Raw genomic sequence first — 17,745 nt, forward strand, 5'->3', positions numbered from 1 at the left:
TTAATCTTGTATTCCTGGCATAAGCCCTTATTTGCTCATGATACATTACCCCTTTTATATTATGATGAATTTGATTTGTTAAAATTTTGATTTTTTTTTTTTGCATCTATGTTCATGAAGGATATTGGTCTATCCTTTTCTTTTCCTGTAATGTCTCTGTCTGGCTTTGGTTTCGGAGTAAGACTGGCTTCTAGAGTGAGTTGGAAAGTAATCCCTCCTTTTCCATTTTCTGGAAGATTTCTTATGGATTTGGTATTATTATTTTTGTGGATTTTGTACTACATGTTTGAGAGAATTCTTCAGTGAAGGCATCTGGGTCTGGAGTTTTCTTTGTGGGAAAGTTTTTAACCACCAATTCAAATTCTTTAATAGAGATAGAACTAGTAGAGTTATCTATCTCTTTTTGACTAAGATTTAATAGTTTGTACCTTTTAAGGAATTTGGCCATTTAACTTAAGTTGTTGAACTTATTGGCATAAAATTTTTCATAATACCAATTTATTATCTTTTTAATATCTGTAGAATATGTAAGGATGTCACCTCTCTCATTCCTGATACTGGTAATTTATGTCTTTCACCTTTTTTTCCTGATCATTTAGGTACAGGTTTATCCATTTTATTGATATTCAAAGAACCAGTTTTTCTCTATGGTTTTTCTGTTTTCAACTTTATTGATTTTCAGTATGATCGTTACTATTTCTCTTCTCTGCTTAATTTGGGTTTCGTCTGCTCCTTTTTCTGAGTTTCTTAAAGGGTTAGTGAGGGCACTAATGTGAGACCTATCCTCTAATGTCTTAATTCCCCCCCAAATTTTTGTGTTGTGCTTTCATTTTCGCTCAGTTAAAAATACTTTCTAATTTCTGTTTTGATTTCTTCTTTGGACTATGGGCTTTTTTTCGCTTGAGGAAGATTAGCCCTGAGCTGACATTTGGGCCAGTCTTCCTCTATTTTGTGTGTGGTTCACCACCAAAGCATGGCTGATGAGTGATACAGGTCCGCGCCCCAGATCCGAACCCATGAAACTGGGCCACTGAAGCAGAGCACGCTGAACTCAACCACTAGGCCGCGGGGTTTGTCCCTGTAGGCTATCTTAAAGTATATAATTTAGCTTCGAAATTTTGGGGGGATTTTCTAGATAGTATTATGCTATCCATTTCTGATTTAATTCCATCAAAGTCAGAAAAAATACTTTATATGATTTGAATCTTTTCAATTTTATTGAGCCTTGTTTTAGGAACCAAAATTTGGTCTATCTTGGCAAACCTTCTGCGCACATCTGCAGAGAATCTGTAGTCTGCTGTTTGGGGGTAGTGCGTTCTTGCAGCGTCAGTTAGGTCAAGTCGATCCAGAGTGGTATTTGTCCGTTATGTCCTTACTGATTTTCTGTTTACTTCTTCTACCAATTATTGAGAGAGGGGTGTTGAAATCACCAACTATAACTGTGGAGTTGTCTATTTTTCCTTTGCAGCTCGATCCGTTTTTGTTTCAGGTACTTTGAGGCTCCAGTGTTAGGTGGGTAAGCATTTAGGATTGTTGTGTCCCTTCGATGAACTGTCCCGACCTTAGGTTCCTGTCCTATACAGAGCAGGTGCGCCCTGAGTATTTGTGGAATTAATCAATTAATAACTACTGATATTTTCCAAGGAAGTATGAGCGTGACTATGGAACATTCCCTTAACTTCTCCACACCAGTTTTCTCACGTTTAAAATGGTGAGGGAGTGAGAGTGGGTGGGTCTGGGGGACAGGAGACTGGAGAGTGGTTCTCAAACCTTGCTGTGGGGAACCTTGGGTTTTGCAGGGTCGTCCTCCTCAGGGGACACCCTGAGGGAAGTGGAGGGGTGGAGAGAGCAACTAGGACTTTATTTTATGTATTGCCTTTCTATGTAAAATTTTGGTGGATTCTGGGCTAAATGAAATTTGAAAATCACTGAGTTAAATGTCCTGTGAGGTGGTCCCGGCTCTAAAATTCTCTGTCTCTGGGAACACTCCTCTCAACCAATGAGCCTATGAGAAAATGCCATGAGACTAAGAGAAAATGCCCCCTCGTGGCCAAGACACACACAGCGCAGCTGTCTGTAGGAAAGCAGCAGAGGGCAGAGGAAGAGCCCCAGGCCAACAGCCAGGAAACAGGCAGGTGTCTGTCCCAGCTCTTCGCGAACTGGCTGAGCCCCCCTGGGTGTGACTAGCAGCATCTCTGCCCACCTTAGAGATCCAGATTCTCATCTGGAGAGCCTCACAACGGAGACTTTCTCCAGTAGCATCTAAGGTCCTTAATTCTGTGTGCATGCGTGTGTTTGCCCTTAGAAAAGCAGACCAGGGGCTGGCCTGGTGGTGCAGCAGTTAAGTTCACATGCTCTGCTTCGGAGGCCTGGGGTTCACTGGTTCGGATCCTGGGTGTGGGCCTATGCACTGCTTGTCAAGCCATGCTGTGGCAGGGGTCCCACATATAAAATAGGGGAAGATGGGCATGGGTGTTAGCTCAGGGCCCACCTTCCTCAGCAAAAAGAGGAGTACTGGCAGTGGATGTTAGCTCAGGGCTAATCTTCCTCAAAAACAAAACAAAACAAAACAAAACAAAACAAAACAAAACAAAAACAGACCATGACTTGGGCAACTACTGTGGCATTTCACCGATGACTCCATTATTAATAGAACCTCATCAGAGGTCCAGTCTGGCTTGCAGTCATTTAGGATTTGAGTAGGTGGAAATAGAAGGGTAGAGGAGGGGATCCATGAGGGCAGGTCAGCGTAAGGGAAGGCATGGTGCCGGGAGGGGAGCGCACAGAGTGTGGCAGGGACGCATGAGGGGCGCAGGGAGAACGTGGTGTTTATTGCTGGCCTCGCAGTCAGGAGCTGGGACTTAATCTGTAGGAAATGGAGAGTCAGTGAGGAGCGCTGAGCAGGACGGGGGCCTGGTCAGGGTGTGCTTCAGCGAGGCTAGCCAAGCACAGGAGCAGGAACGAACCAGAACAGAGGAAAGTGGGCGGCAGAGGGGCAAACGTGGAAGGGACATGCCACCCAGGGATGGACTGAGGAATCGGCAAAGCTGCGGGGAACGGAGTTCGGGTGATTTTAGTTTCTTTTTCTGTTGTGTTTTCTTTTCCCTTTCTACTTTTTAAAAAACTTTCTGTGTGTGTGTGTGTGTGTGTGTACACACATATATTCATAGATATTCATATTCATTACATATACTTAAATATTATACATAATTAGAAAGATCATAAAGCTACTGTAATAAAAATAAATGCTGGCATTTTTAAAAGATAGAAACACTGATATTCTCCAAATAATAAGTGCTGGCAAGTAATTTCAAAGGAGTGACATATTGTTTAACATTTGAAATTCCAAAGAGAGAAAAGTATTCCCAATTAATGCTTCTGTTTTCTTACAAAGTAACTGCTGAAGTCAAGAAACGTGGAACACAAGCCCTCTGCCGATTGTCACTTACAAAAATATAAAGCGGGTCGTAGTCTGGAGAGCTGGCTAAGGCCTCTGGGGGTTTCATGCTCAGGACCGAGGTCTTGCTGGCCAGCTGAGGTGCGGCCTCCTGGTTCGGCAGGGCTATGATGGTGGTGGCTTCATCCTGCGCAGGGACCGAGAGTGGCGTGTTAGTTTTGATGCCAGGACAAGAGGGGAAAGGTGGGCATGACTCTAGAAGGCGGGGCTGTTACCTCAGCTCCTTGCTTCAGGGCTCGAGCAAGCTTTTGAGGTCTGTAACTTGTGGAAGACTTCTGGACACAGAATGGCTGATACCCCTTGATTTTGTACAGCTCAGGAACCTGAGGGCGAAAGGAGACGGCTGACTGCATGTCCTTAAAAGCCCGTCACCGTTTAGGGGGATCTACTTCTCAACAGCGTTTCTGAGCTGCCTGACGGTAAAAGGAAATAAGCGCCATGTTGTAACCATCACATCGTGGCAGTTACCACTTTGGACCAGCCCTGGAGGGACTTTAGTGCAAGTCCTGAGCCCTGTTCTGGGTCCCAGCACACACGAGCCTTCACAATTACCCTCCCACAGCATATGGCTTAACTGCAGACATACACCAAACACTAGTTTGTCCATTTAAAGTGTTTATATTCTCAAGAGCAGAAGTGGTCACATACCTCAAGATAGGCTGACTAACTTTTGTTCACTATCTTGTGTTTTTCTTAAAGTTTCTAAGATGTGAAGTTCAGATAGCTTCATGTATGCATAATAGAGGGTATAATCACAGAATAAAGACCCTGGTTTCCATAAGCCACGCTGGGAAAAAAGAATCTGTTATACCTCACACATACCGTAAAATAACAGCAGAAAAATACACACAGTATTCCACACAGTATGATCTGTAATGGAACAAAACTAATAAAATAATGCAGTTCAGATCAAGAATATTTTGTTCACTTTATAAGAAACCCAATTAACTAATACCATACGACAGTTCTGACCTGCAGCTTGAGGAAGGAATAACTCTGCTTGATTGGAATTTCTGAAGATTTGATTGGGACCGGGCCAAGGCCGTCGGGAGCCTAAAATGTGAGAATTCCAAAAATTGACGCATAATCAACATTGAGCAAAAGTGCCCATGCTTCTATTTTCATACATTTCCAATATTAAATGAACAGCTCTGCTCTCAAAGTGCCCCTTCCCACCACCACAGGTGCTGCTTGATGTGTGGCGCCTGGAGGCAGCGTGGCCACCCCTCTTCCTCGTCTCTTAGTGAACGTGATTCTTCTTTTTTATTTTCTACTGTTGTGGACACTGCAACATGCCACCCAGAGTCCCCTTCGGGCTTCAAGGATTTAGTGCCCCAGCTGCTAGGAGTCCCGTTGGTAGAACAGCTCCCAGGGGTCAGCCCTCCCCAGGAGTTGCCTTGGCTGAAGGGAGCCGCCTCACTCATCACGTGCCCGTCCTGGGCAGCCCGTCTCCAGTGACAGGTTGAAGCGAAGGTGTAAAGGCCAGGTCCTCTCGCTGTCCCAGCTTCGGAGCCCCTCAGGAGTTCAGCGAGGCCTTTGTCAGGATTGCCGCCCTGCGTCGCTCTGTGCACTCCTGCCCCCGCCACGTCCCCTCCACAGGTCCCATCCCAAAGCACTACCTAATGACCCTCCTGCATGCTAATCTGCTTGGACACCGGAGCACCTGGACCAGCGCCTGACATTTTATGGGCATTCAATAAATACGGTATTTCACCTAATCTAAGACACCATCATTAAATTAGTAGGATACAGTGCTAACATGCCATCAATTATAAGACATCTCTCAATTTCAAAGATGCTAAATATGAATAAAGTGATCTTAGAATCGATGAAATATAGTATTTATGGAACTAAAAAATTCTTTATAGACAAGAATGCTGAGAATTCTGTTTTTCATCAACCCTGAGCAACAGAGAAATCTTTACAGAACTAACTAAAATATCAAGTGAAATGTGTAAGCTTTGAACTATACCAAAACAAGGAGCTGGGCCCACAGCACAGTGATGCTCTCTCTTCATCCCTGCCATCCTGTCCACTCCGCTAATTATTGACTGCCAGATATTTATTATTGCTTAAAAATCACAGATTTATTTTTTCCTAGGAGCTAAATATTCTGATCTTTTAAGTTGTTTAATTATCTAATGCAAAAAACACATGGAATTTCTAAAGTCAGTTCTGTAACCCTTGAGAGGATTAACCTGCAATGCTTAACGCACCCGATAGGATGCGAATGGCAAGTTTATTCTTTGAAACTAAAAGAATTATGTTGTATATGCACTTTCAGTATCAATTTAAACACAATTTTTATTGCTAACTACTGAACTTGGGCAACATTTTATTACTGGCTGTGTGACCTTATGCCTCAGGTTCCTCCTCATCTGTAGATGATAATCTTACCACGTAGATTTACTGAAGAGGAAGTCAACTGATACAACTGAAGCATTAAGACACTGCCCGACTCATGGAAATGCAGCGTAAGGATAGCTACTGCTTTTCCTCTAATGCATTAGTGCCCATGGGGCAAGCGGGATGAACCGTCACGCCTCTCGCCACTGAGAGACACAGAGAGAGAGAGAGAGAGAGAGAGGAGGAATTCTGAGTCTCATGGGTTAGATTGTGAGATTCTGGGGCCGTGTTCCCTCATTCCTAGGTCAGGTCATGGACCTGGGGGCTGCCCTTCTCTGGCCTCTCCGTCAGCTGAGCAGGGCCTGTCTCCCGGGGCCAGGCCAGGCCGTCTTGTTTCTCTGTCTGCCCGTCTGCTCTCAGGCCCGGTTCCCAGGCAGTCAGGTGGGGCTCAGGGCCCTTGCTGGGTTCCAGGCCAGGAAGGACCCAGCCCAGTTTACCCAGGAGCTCTGCACAGGTGTATCAGGTGCCAGGCAGGTGGCAGTAGCTGATCTCTGGTTTCCCATTGGTCACAATTCCCTGGGCACAGGTCTCCCTTGGGAGCCTCTGAGGAGGAGGTGAAGGGACTGAGCCCAACAACTATCTCTGCCTCACAACCATCCGATCATGCCCGGGCCCCACCCCCAGCCTCGCAGCACCCACCAACTCGTTGGAGTCCTGAGGAGCACTGTGGGACGGGAAGGCGAAGGGCAGGACTTCCTTGGGCGACACCGAAAACCGCCTGGAATAATCGTCGTGACCGATCAGCGGCAGAAATCTGGAGGGACTCTTGTCTATGGGTGAAACAAACAGCACTTTTGGGGCGTTCTTAAGGCATTTCTCTGTGAAACCACCGTCTGTGGTTGTGTATTGAATTAGTGGGTACTTGCCACACAGCATTTCCAAAAGAATATCGATGGATGTACGTATTAGACCCATTTTTAGTTTCTCTTTTGTTCTTTACCTCAACACCCTCTCCAAATTTTTAAAATTTTATTTTACTTTTACTTCTAAAAAACAATAATTCCAAATGAAAGTATCTCTGATGAATATTCCCTGTCCTCATCAGCAAAGAAAAAGATTAAATTAAAGGAGCATATTGAAGACATTTTCCAGGTATCCAACATACTTCACAGGTAAATGTTACAGTATTTTTTTAAAAGAGTTTCTTTATTAGAAACTTGAATACCAGAGACAGAAATAATAAAGGAGGGAAAAAAGAATAATTAAAATGCAATAAAATGTTAGGAAAAACAAAATACCCACTGGATCTTAAAGGAGAGGAAGCAGAGGGGAGGGGGTGCTGCTGGGGACCGAGGGCCTGAGCCTGAGGCCCCCGGGCCCCTCCTTCCCTTGGGGCTGTCTGGTCTTGCTCCCCGGCCCTGGTTTGGGGCACTACCCATGGAGGAGGGATGGGGTCCTGCTGGTGTGTCCGGACTGAAGGGCCGGCCCACTGCCTGTGCTCTGCCGGGCTCCCAGCACCCCCGCCAGCCCCCACCCCCCATGGTGGAGCTCAGCCCGCCCCCTTGGCATGAATGGAAGTCTTTTCTTGCCTCTGATGATGGACTTAATAAACAGCATGGACTAAGTGAAAAAAAAAATTAAAATCAACACAGTGCTATGAAAAACAAAGTACCCCTCTGGGTCCTGAAGGAGAGGAAGAGGAGGAGAGGGGCTGCTCCTGGGGGCAGGGAAGTGGAGCCAGGCTCGGGGGCTCAGCTCGGGAGGGGGGAAGAGTGCCAGAGGATCAGGGCCTGCCTGTGCATCTGCACACGAGCCACCGATGGAGAATACGGGACATGGCTTTTGGGCTCCCAGAATCTACTGAGAGTGGGTGTCTAACAGCCCTGGTCACCCTGGGGATCAGAGGATGGGAAGTTCTTTAAGTAGCAAAGATCATACAATATAAAAAACTTTATGTGCAAATGCTAGATTGAGACAAGATGCAGTCAATCGACAGTATAAATGATGACTATCTTATTCTCTCAGGTGACAAGAAAGAACAGAGGGCACAAAACAGGAGGTTGAACCACCGCCACCCTTCAATGAGATTACAACTTGGTCAGGTCGGTTGACCCTGCCTACTACCAAGTGGGCAGGTATTTCAGCCAAAGCTGCCATGGAGGTCTGATTTATGTCATGTGGTGGGTTGAATAATGGCCCCTCCAAGGTGTCCCCATTCTGTTCCCCAGAACCTGTAACTACGTCACCTCACATGGTAAAAGGGACTTTGCAGATGTGATTAAGTTAACGGTCTTGAGATGGGGAGAGTGTCCCAGGGAATCCAGGTGGGCCCAGGGTCATCACAGGGTCCACAGAAGAGGGAGACAGGAGGGTCAGCGTCAGAGAAGGAGACGTGACGACTGAAGCAAGAGGTCAGAGTGATGCGAGGAAGGGGCCACAAGCCAAGGAAGGCAGGCGGCCTCCAGAAGCTGGGAAAGGCCAGGAACAGACTCTCCCCTGGAGCCTCCAGAAGGAACCAGCCCTGCTGACACCTTGACTTGAGACTTCCGACCTCCAGAACTGTAAGATAGTAAATCCGTGTTGTTTTAAGCCATTATGTTTGGGGTGATCTGTTACAGTACCCATAAAAAAAACTAATGCATTTGATTCATGAAAATATTTTATTTCTACACAGCTAACTTCGTTATAAAGAAACCTCGTGCTCAGAGGACTTACTGGTCAAGGCGTTGCGATTCTTCACAGCTGTACTTTACCTGGTGCTATTGACTGTCGTCCTTTAGTGAGCCTTCTGAGGATGGTCCCTTTGTCCATGTCATGAAAAGCACTCAGCATACTGAGTAGTCGTTGATGAACCATGATCTGGAATTAGAAAGAATGATCTCAAATTATTAATTGGTACATGCTCATTTTGGCATTCAATTTAACTCACTTTCCCCAACCACAACTAAGGGCTGAGGCCACCACTCTAAGTCAGAATTCACAGGGAGAGTGGCACGCTGCCCTAGGCTGAGGCCATGGGGACGTCAAGGTCTGGGTAACACTGACCTGCCTGAATACAAAAAAAGACCAGGTTGCCATTTGGCCTTGTCCCACCCAATTTATGAGCTCTGGTTTTCTCTATTTCCAGGGTGGAAAGAATGACTAGTTCTACGTTCTTTCTTTTCGGTACATCTGAATAGTAACGCTCCCGCTGTGTTAGCTGCAGAATTGAGGGACAAACTGAAGGGGCGATTCTGTAGAAACAGGGCTCTGGACTTTGGGCAGTGCTCAGCGTACACCACTGTGCTCTGCATTCCGAGCAGATGCTACTGAAGGTGAGCGCTCCCTGTGCGCAGAGCTGTGGCTGAGGGGACCCTTCATGCCATGATTAACACTCCTTTCCATCCTGTAAAGGTCTCTCTTGTTCAACAAATATTATCAAGTGGCTACTGTGTGGCCAGTTCTGTGCAAGATCCTGGAGATACAGGAGGCAGACCACGTGCTGCCCGAGGGAGCCGATGTTCCCGTGTGTGTGTGTATGGGTGGGGGTGGGATGGCAACAGACACTTGACCAAATAAACATGGTGAACGCCATGAAGAAAATAAAAGACAGTAAATGCATGAGGGCATGACTGAGGGGCTGAAGGGGGTCGGACTGGCAGGGATGATGAGGGAAGGCCGCTCGGAGGAGATGAGCTTTGATCTGAGACTTGAAGGATGATCAACGACGATGATCTTGAGAAGAGAGTTCTGGCCAGAGGAACCAGCAAATACAAAGATCCTGATTCAGAAACCAAGGAGATGGGTTTAAGGGACAGAAAGAAATCCATATGGTTGTGTAGGCTTGATAAAAATTGTGCGTCTGATTCTAACTGCAATGTGAAGCCTTTGGAGGGTTTCGCCAGGGGAGAGGTATTACCATCTTCAAGCTTTGGGGGTACTACTCTGGCTGCTGTGTGGGGACGGGAAGCAGGAAGATCTGTTGCAGTGGTCCAGGTGAGAGATGAGGGGGTGGCTGAGCTGAGGAGATGGCTGGAAGTCATCAGGCTGGGACTATATTTGCACACTGAACTGACAGTACTTGCTGGGGAGTGTGAGCACAAGACTGAGCCATCACTCAGAGCGAAGCATGTAGCTGCGGACGGTACTTTTTTCAAGCTGGAGGGTTTGCTCCAGAATGTCCAGGGTGGTCCCATTAGTGGGAAGCCAGCCCGGCCAGTCTCTTGTTGCTGTTTGCCCGTTGTTGGCAGCTGTGCTCTCTTCTCTCAGAGCACAGCTTCGTGCTGCCTCTTTGCACCACTTTTCTCCTCACAGTCAGCATCTTGCGGCACCTCTGTTCTGCATATACACAGAGCCCACCAAGACTTCAGCAGGGATGCGGGTTCCATGGGGCCTTGGAGGTTGGTGAGCAGGTCATTGATGCAGCAAGCTCTGCCTCTGCCTGGACCGTCAGCAGTCCCGGCTGAAAGCGCTGCTGGAAAGATCATTGGTACCATAAACTTTGGAGTCCCCTGTACGTATTCACACATTTAATCCTCATGGACAACCCTGTGAGACAGGTCTTACTGTCATCCTCAGTTACAGATGGGGAAACAGAGGCCCAAGGTTATGTAACTTGTCCAAGATCAGAAAGCTCCTAAGAAGTAGCACCAAGAATTAAGGGCGGGCAGTCTGGCTCCAGAGTCCAAGTCTTTACCACTGCTCTCCCCTGCTTGAGGGGCGGCTCTGCCCACCGAGGGAGCCACTCTAGTGGCAGGGACAAGAGATCTACAGGCAGCATACGATGCAAGAGGCACCACAGAGATCGCTAAGTGCTGAAGCTTACAAGGACTGTTTCTTGGAGGAAAGGTAGACTGCGCTGGCTCAAAGGACAGTCACTGACAGATGGAGATGGAATGGCGTTTCAGCTGATGGGCAAGGGGCAGAAACACAGGTTTGTAGCAGGGAATGAGCTGGTGTGTTTGGAAGAAGACAAGGACTGAGACAACCTAGAGAACAGGAGGCAGCTGGAGGGGGTGTGGGTGCAGCCAGACCAGCGGCTCACCTTCCACCCTTTATTGGCATTCAAGGCTAAGAGGTCATTTTATTTTGATCACAGGAAGCCACTGGAGGCTCACAATGTGCTGGGTGGAAGACCAGAGTGAGGGTGAAGAAGGCACAGCAGTGAGATGACACCGTGAAGGGGAAGCCATAAGCCTGGATGTTAGAGACAGGATTCCACAGGAATTCTCAATTGTTCTTTCCAGAAATAACTGATCAACATCCAATTGTTCTAGAGTTACCATATGACCTGGCAATTCTACTCCTAGATATATATACCCAAGAGAATTGAAAACGCATGTGCATAAATTGTACACAAATGTTCACAGTATCATTATTCATAACAGCCAAAAAGTGACAACAACCCAAATGTTTCCAAGGATGGATAAACAAAATGTGGGACATCCATACCTCGAAAACACATTAAGAGAAAGAAGCCAGCTACGAAAGGCCGTGTGTGTGTGATCCTATTTCTGCCAAATGTGCAGAAGAGGCAAATCCACGGAGGCAGGAAGCAGACGAGCGGTGCAGCGACTGCGGGAGCGAGAGGCTGCTCGCGGGAATGCGGGTTCTTTGTGCAGCGATAAAAATGGTCTAAGGTTAGACAGTGCTGCTGTGAGTACACTGAAAACTACTGAATCGTCCAGTTTCCAAGAGTGAATTTTATGGCATGTGAATTATATCTCAATAAAGCTGTTATAACAACCTCACCGTTCAATTTCCTTGTGCTGATGACTAAACACATTGCGGTTTCAGTCTGGTCCTGAGACTTACCTTGCGGGCTGCTTGTTGAAACCGTCTTTGCGCCCTGAACCTGTTGACCCAAGTATTATTCGTGAGTGGATCAAAACTGGGATGAAATTCCTCGATTTTCTGTGAACACAAAATATAGACACATCTTCGATTTAAATTTTAACTCCTGGCATAAACATTTAATAAAAATGTTTTAGAGTTTGATCCCAAATCAAGTTATTATTTATTTGTCCTGCCATTTAATGAGCATTTATTAAGCACGTTTAGTGTACATAGCATTATAGGGAATGCTTCTTGGGTTGGGGGTCAAAAGTGGAAGACAAGATTTGGGTTTTAAGAGATTTACAGTCTGGTTAGGGAAGCTCAAGGAAACACATGTGACCCTGAGGAAGAAGAATAAAGACACACAGAAACCAATGCCACGCTGGGGGTGCTGGCACGGCATCCAGAATTGAGAGCAGCGGGCTGTGGGATCCTCGCGGAGAACGAGGACTGTTTTGCTCAGCCCTGCACCGAGCACCAGCACAGGCCTGCGTAGGGAGTGCAGTGTGCATAGGTCAGTAAATGAACGCAGAGGAAAGGACGCCTGCCACAGCCTCAGGCACTGGAGCTTCTCGAACAGGGAAACGATATGAAGGAAAAGGCATCAGAAGGGAACTCATCTCACGCTGGCCCACGCAGCGGGCTGGAGAGGAGAGGGAGGAGGGGCGGATACAGGAACAAACAAGCTGTTGGATTAGCTGAGCGTGAGCCACGAAGGCCGGGCTTGGGTGTGGCCTTGTGGAGGAGCTACGGCCAGACTCCGTGGCCAGACTAAATGCGGGAGAAGAAAAGAGGTGGAAATAATTCAGATGTGGCAAACCCAGAAAAGAACAGCGGGAATGATGGAGGTGGGGGAGATTAGGAAGGATTGCTTCATTGTTGAAATTAAAAATTGGGGTTTTAACCAGAAACTATCATATGACAGAGATGCTCAGATGGAGGGGCTACTGTCCCCATTCTAGGTTTGAGGACACTGAGGCTTCAAGGCTAAGAGGGCTTCTCCTAGGTCCCAAATCGGTGGTAGAGCTGGGACCAGAACTCTGGCTTCTGACCTCCTGTCTCGTATCCTTCCCACAAGGGGACCAGGCAAGGAACAGAGGCCCAGGGACCCACCAGGAGCACCCGCAGATGGGCTTGCAGAGCAAAGGGAAACAAAAAAAGAGATCCAGAAGGAGAAAGTAGAGGGGTGGAAAGGAGGAGCCAAAGTATATAATGCCGTTCATTTCAAGGGAAGCATTAATTACGAATTTTGATGCTTTACTCGCAATACGTAAGAAAAAACACTCTGCAAGTGTAAGCATATTAAAAATTATTAAATGTTTCTTGGTACAAGGATTTCTATAAAACTGTTTAGCATTTTAAAAATAAGCATATAAAGAGCTGCCAATAATTAGATTTCAAGGAAAGGAAAGTTACCCACTTCTTCCAGATTGCGAACAACGCGTGTGTGGTTAACTTCTGTCTTGAGTCGCTGAAATTCCTCATCCAAAACAGGATCTCCTCTATCCAGCTGGGTTTTTAATCATCAAAAACATTAAAATTGAATACAAGTGTACCAACTTTATTTCTCTTTAAAACTGGCAGAAACCAATTAAGCAATTGGACAAACCCACCCATGGAGTTCCCGTTGGGAGTGGCGGTGACGGAAGTAGGTTATAATGATCGTTATGATCACACTTACTGTTTAAACATAGGGACTTTCTATAGAGGCACAAACCCAATACCTTCTTTTTGTAATTAGAGGACAATGTCTCTGGAAATGATTTCTGAGGCATTTAAAACTCACAGAAAGGATTTCAGGAAACCATGTAACCATGGGAGTATAGAGCTTTCATTTAAAAGAAACTTAATGTCCCAGTGAAGTTTTAAGCCCCTCTGAGCTGATTATCCAGATTGTAACAAAGGCACGTGGTTCCTCCCCTTTCCCGGTGGTGGATGGGGTCTGTCTCTTCCCTGGAGTAAGCGTCCCCCAGGCTACTCCCTTCCCCGATGGCCCCTGAGCTCTTTCCTCTTCCCCAGGGGTCACGGGTCAGTCGCAGGAAGGTAGGCTGGGCCTGGGTCAGTGGCGACACCCTCATGCCTCCATGGAAAAGGGGGCCGTGCACACTGCAAAAATTTGTTAGCTTTTGTCTACCTGCGGTTTTTCATATTTGTTTGTTAGGTGACTTCTAAAACTAGCTTGGCTCTTAGGTACATTGTTCACAATCATTTTTAGAGACTTTACTGGAAGACATCTATTCTGATCACCACATTAACACCCTATTCAGAAGTAAGAGAGTTCTATTGTTGTCGCCGAGGTGGGGAGCTGTCTAGCTCTGATTTGCACATATCAGGAAGTTGAGTTTGAGACCGTGGACCTCAGGTTCAAATACAGATTTCATGGGGAGACACTCAGACCACACCCCACAGCTCCCCACTAAAAGCAAAATAAAACAGGCAATTTAAAGAGGGATTGGCAAAGAGGTTGTTAGGTAGAAGAAAGAGGAGGGAGATTTCTGATATCTTTATCAAGACTCTACTCATTTATAACGAACATCTCAGAATTTAGGATTATTGACCGTCTCCTCTGAGTAAAAGCTCATTATCCTCGAGGGTTTGTGCTGTCCAGCTACAACGCTGACTCCCCCACATCCTCCATCCAGCTCTCTTTTTCTGGCTTTCTACCATATGCCTTGGGCCTCCAGGTTTTTCTTGCCACTGGGCCACCTGCCGGGATTCAGCAGCCAGTAAAATCTCCCGGACACACAGTCAGGTCCCTGCAACACTTGCTCTCCTACTACGCTGGGGCCTCGGGGTCCTGGTGAGTGACGCTAAGGATGTGATGGCTCGTTTCCAGCTCCCCTCACTCACCTGTGCAAATGCTCACCACTACCCCCAGCCCCTCTCCAGTCCCCGTTCAGCACAGTCTCTGCAGCTGGCCTTGCTTCCTGGATCAGCCAGAAGACAAGGCCATGCACAGCCTTCTGCAGGCCCCTCTCTGCATGCAAACCTGACTGTACCCCGAGTTCGTCCTTCCTCGGTTTCTCCAGTCCTTCCTCCTGTTCAGACACCATCTTTCCTCTGACCATGGCCTCTTCCCAAGCTTCTTCAACCTTTTCCTCCGTGATTGCTCTTTGCTCTCAGCCTATAATGTGCTCAAGTTCATGCAGCTTAAAAACCCCTGCCTTGACCCCTCACCCCGCAATGGTCCATGTCATTATTCATCTCAACTTCTCAACTATCGACTCACATCTACACGTTCCTCAAGCCATTACAATTTGGCATTTTACCTCCACGAATCTACTGGAATCGCTATCCCTGAGGCACACAAGGACCTCCAAACCACCCAATCCAAGGTGTACTTTTCAGGCCTTATTGTCCTGGAGCCCTTGCACTTGACTGATCCCTCCCCGGCTGCTTCCTCTGTGTTCTCTGGACCTCTGACCTCTGACCTCCCTGACCATTCCTCTCCTGTCTCCTTAGTGGTCCTGCTGCCCTCCCCTTAAGTAAGAAGTTCTGCAGATTTCCTGCCGTGAGCTGCTGCCTTTCCCACACTATTCATGTTCCCCAGGTCACCACGCTTGTTCCGTGCTCTCAATCTCTACCTCGATGCTGCGCACTCCCAAGTCTCTGTCTCCAGCTCTGTTCCTTCAGCCGCCACCTGGATGTCCCCAGTCACCCCAGATGTAACATGTCCCAAATTAAACTTTTCATCTTCCCCTTAAGCCAGCTTTTCTTCTGTCTCTGAGATTTCACGTAAAACCACCACCACGCACCCAAGCTGCAAACCTGGGCATCACTCTACCTTCTCGCTCTCCTTACCCCTCACCTCCCATTTATCTACAAGTTCAACTCTATCCGTGCCCTTAGCACTTTAAATCCTCTCTTAATGTTGCAGCCCCTTCTGGACTGTGACCTTCTCGAGGGCAGAGACCGTGGCTTATTCACTAGCACAGAATCTTCCATACAACGGGCGTTCACTAAACGAATCAACGGCTGGGTCTGCCTGTCAACCAAACGCTGGCAGTTACAGCCTTAACTCACACACTGACCTGCTCTGCCACGTCTGTATCACCTTCATCTTGAAAACAGAAAAAATCATTCCCTCGTGGGGCTGAGGAAAATACTTGATATTTTGTTTTTAAAATCCCATGCAAAGAATCTGAACAACACATCACACTACATTTAAATGCCAATCTAATATGTGCTTTTCCTGAATGCTACGATTTACCAATGTAATGATTGTATATTCTTTTGCTTGTCTTATGAAAACTAAAGAAAATAAGACAGATTTATTCAAATATCTTATTTGGACTCCAAATAGGAAGAAAAATGTATTCCATATGAGAAATGCATTCATATCTGACAACAGAGTGTTGTTCCCCAGCCCCTCCTACCCCTGCCCGCGTGTGCAGCGCCGAGTGTGGGAAGCTCACACCCCCAGCTTAAATCTACGTGTTATGGCTGAATTGTGTCCCTCCAAGCTCCATATGTTGAAATCCTAACCCTGGTACCTCAGGAGGTGACTGTATTTGGAGATACCGTCTTTAAAAAGGTAAATGAGTTAAAATGAGGTCATTAGGGTGGGCCCTAATCTGATGTGACTAGTGTCCTACAAGAAGAGAAAGGAGACAATGTGGAGGCACTCAGTCATCTACAAGCTAAGAAGAGAACGGATCCTTCCCTCACGTCCCTCAGAAGGAAGCCACTGTGCCAACACCTCCATCTTGGACTTCCGGCCTCCAGAACTGTAAGGAAATAAATCTGTGTTGCCTATGGAACCCAGTCTGTGGTGCTTTGTTACTGCAGCCCCTGCAAACTAAGAAATATGTGATGGTTCCACAAATCCTACCAATTAACTCCAAGCCCCTGTGACACGAAGCCCAAGCTGGATCCTCTCTCCTCTGCCCCATGTGTGTCGTGTGCTTCAGTCCTTATGGACCTGTCCCCAGTGTTCTCTGCACCCGTCCTGCGTGTAACAATGTCTCTCACGCCACGGTGCGCCCAGGGGTTTCACCCAGTCCCCCAGTTCCCGCGTCCACCCTCCCTCTCCCTGAACTTACAGGTGCTGCCTTGGCGACCCAGGTACGGCCCCTCCCTCAGTGTTCCCCTTTCTGCTCAGCCCCTTTGAGCGTCTCTGACTTGGAACTTGTGTGTGTATCTGGTGCTGGGGTGGCTCCTGGTCACTGTCTGTGGGTCTCTCTGACCTTCACGCTTTGCAGATCATGGGACGGGTGCACCTCGTGCTCAGAATTCCAGCCCGAATTTGAGCCTTTCCCTCCCTCTGAACTGAATTCCTCTCTGTCCTCTTTACTACTTTTCAAAATTATACCATGTCCTCCAGGAAGCTTTCCAATTAGATGACCTCTCTCTCCTCTTTGGATCTGAATCCCCACAATGCTTAGTAGAGGGCTCTCGTGACACTTACAGCAGCCTTGATTTATGTTAACAACTAACTTGTCATCAGCCTTCTCCCCCCCAACTAAACTAGAAGTTTTCTTCCTCTTGACATGGCATCTTGCACGTAACAGGAATTCAAAATATTCAGTGAAATAAATGATTATCAAATTAGCAGTAATTCTGACCTTATATTTGGTGTTTACTCTTTGCCGCTCTTCAGTAAGGTCTGTTTTAAATTTAAAAGACATTTGATCTTTACCAAGGTTCACTTGCCTAGGGAGAAAAAAACCCAACTTTCAGAACCCATCAGAATACCATCGTCAACTTTAGGATGGAGTGTCTTAGCGATACTCCACCACTGAAAAGGGAGGCTGAGATATCAGAGAAGACACCACGGGGGAGAGACGTCGTAGACACTTCAACAATATAACCAAGATGAACAAAGTGCTCTGCAAAAGGAAGCTTATCTTCTAGTGACATGCGCTAAAATATTTGTGAACAGAAAATCTTGATGCTCAACATCATCAGACATTGGGAAATGCATATCAAAACCACGGTGATGCACCACTTCACGCCTACTAAGATGGCTACGATGAGGAGGAGGATGATACTAATAACAAAGGAAAGTAACAGGTATTGCCAAGGATGTAGAGAAATTGGAACCCTTGCACACTGATGATGGGAGTGTAAAATGGTGCAGCCACCATGGAAAACAGTTTGGCTGCTCCTCAAAAAGTCAAACATGGAGT

At 46.8% G+C, this 17,745-nt stretch overlaps 1 protein-coding gene across 9 annotated transcripts in view; it reads right to left on the reverse strand.

Moving 5' to 3' along the window:
* LOC102149368 (cilia- and flagella-associated protein 221) overlaps positions 1-17,745 on the reverse strand; it is a 117,917-nt gene that overhangs the window by 51,039 nt on the left and 49,133 nt on the right. For all 9 annotated transcript variants that reach the window (XR_011428159.1, XR_002801489.2, XR_002801490.2 and 6 more), the window contains 8 exons: positions 17,182-17,269; positions 13,038-13,127; positions 11,597-11,695; positions 8,557-8,662; positions 6,503-6,633; positions 4,430-4,510; positions 3,673-3,780; positions 3,450-3,584 (listed from right to left, as the gene is read on the reverse strand). Coding sequence is in view for 4 of the 9 variants with exons in the window: in XM_023622759.2 (XP_023478527.2) it covers positions 3,450-3,584; positions 3,673-3,780; positions 4,430-4,510; positions 6,503-6,633; positions 8,557-8,662; positions 11,597-11,695; positions 13,038-13,127; positions 17,182-17,269 (838 nt within the window). In the remaining 5 variants the exon portion in view is untranslated. The remainder of the gene's footprint in view (positions 1-3,449; positions 3,585-3,672; positions 3,781-4,429; positions 4,511-6,502; positions 6,634-8,556; positions 8,663-11,596; positions 11,696-13,037; positions 13,128-17,181; positions 17,270-17,745) is intronic.

The sequence above is a fragment of the Equus caballus genome, chromosome 18 (assembly GCF_041296265.1).
Source record: "Equus caballus isolate H_3958 breed thoroughbred chromosome 18, TB-T2T, whole genome shotgun sequence".
Classification (NCBI taxonomy): domain Eukaryota; kingdom Metazoa; phylum Chordata; class Mammalia; order Perissodactyla; family Equidae; genus Equus; species Equus caballus.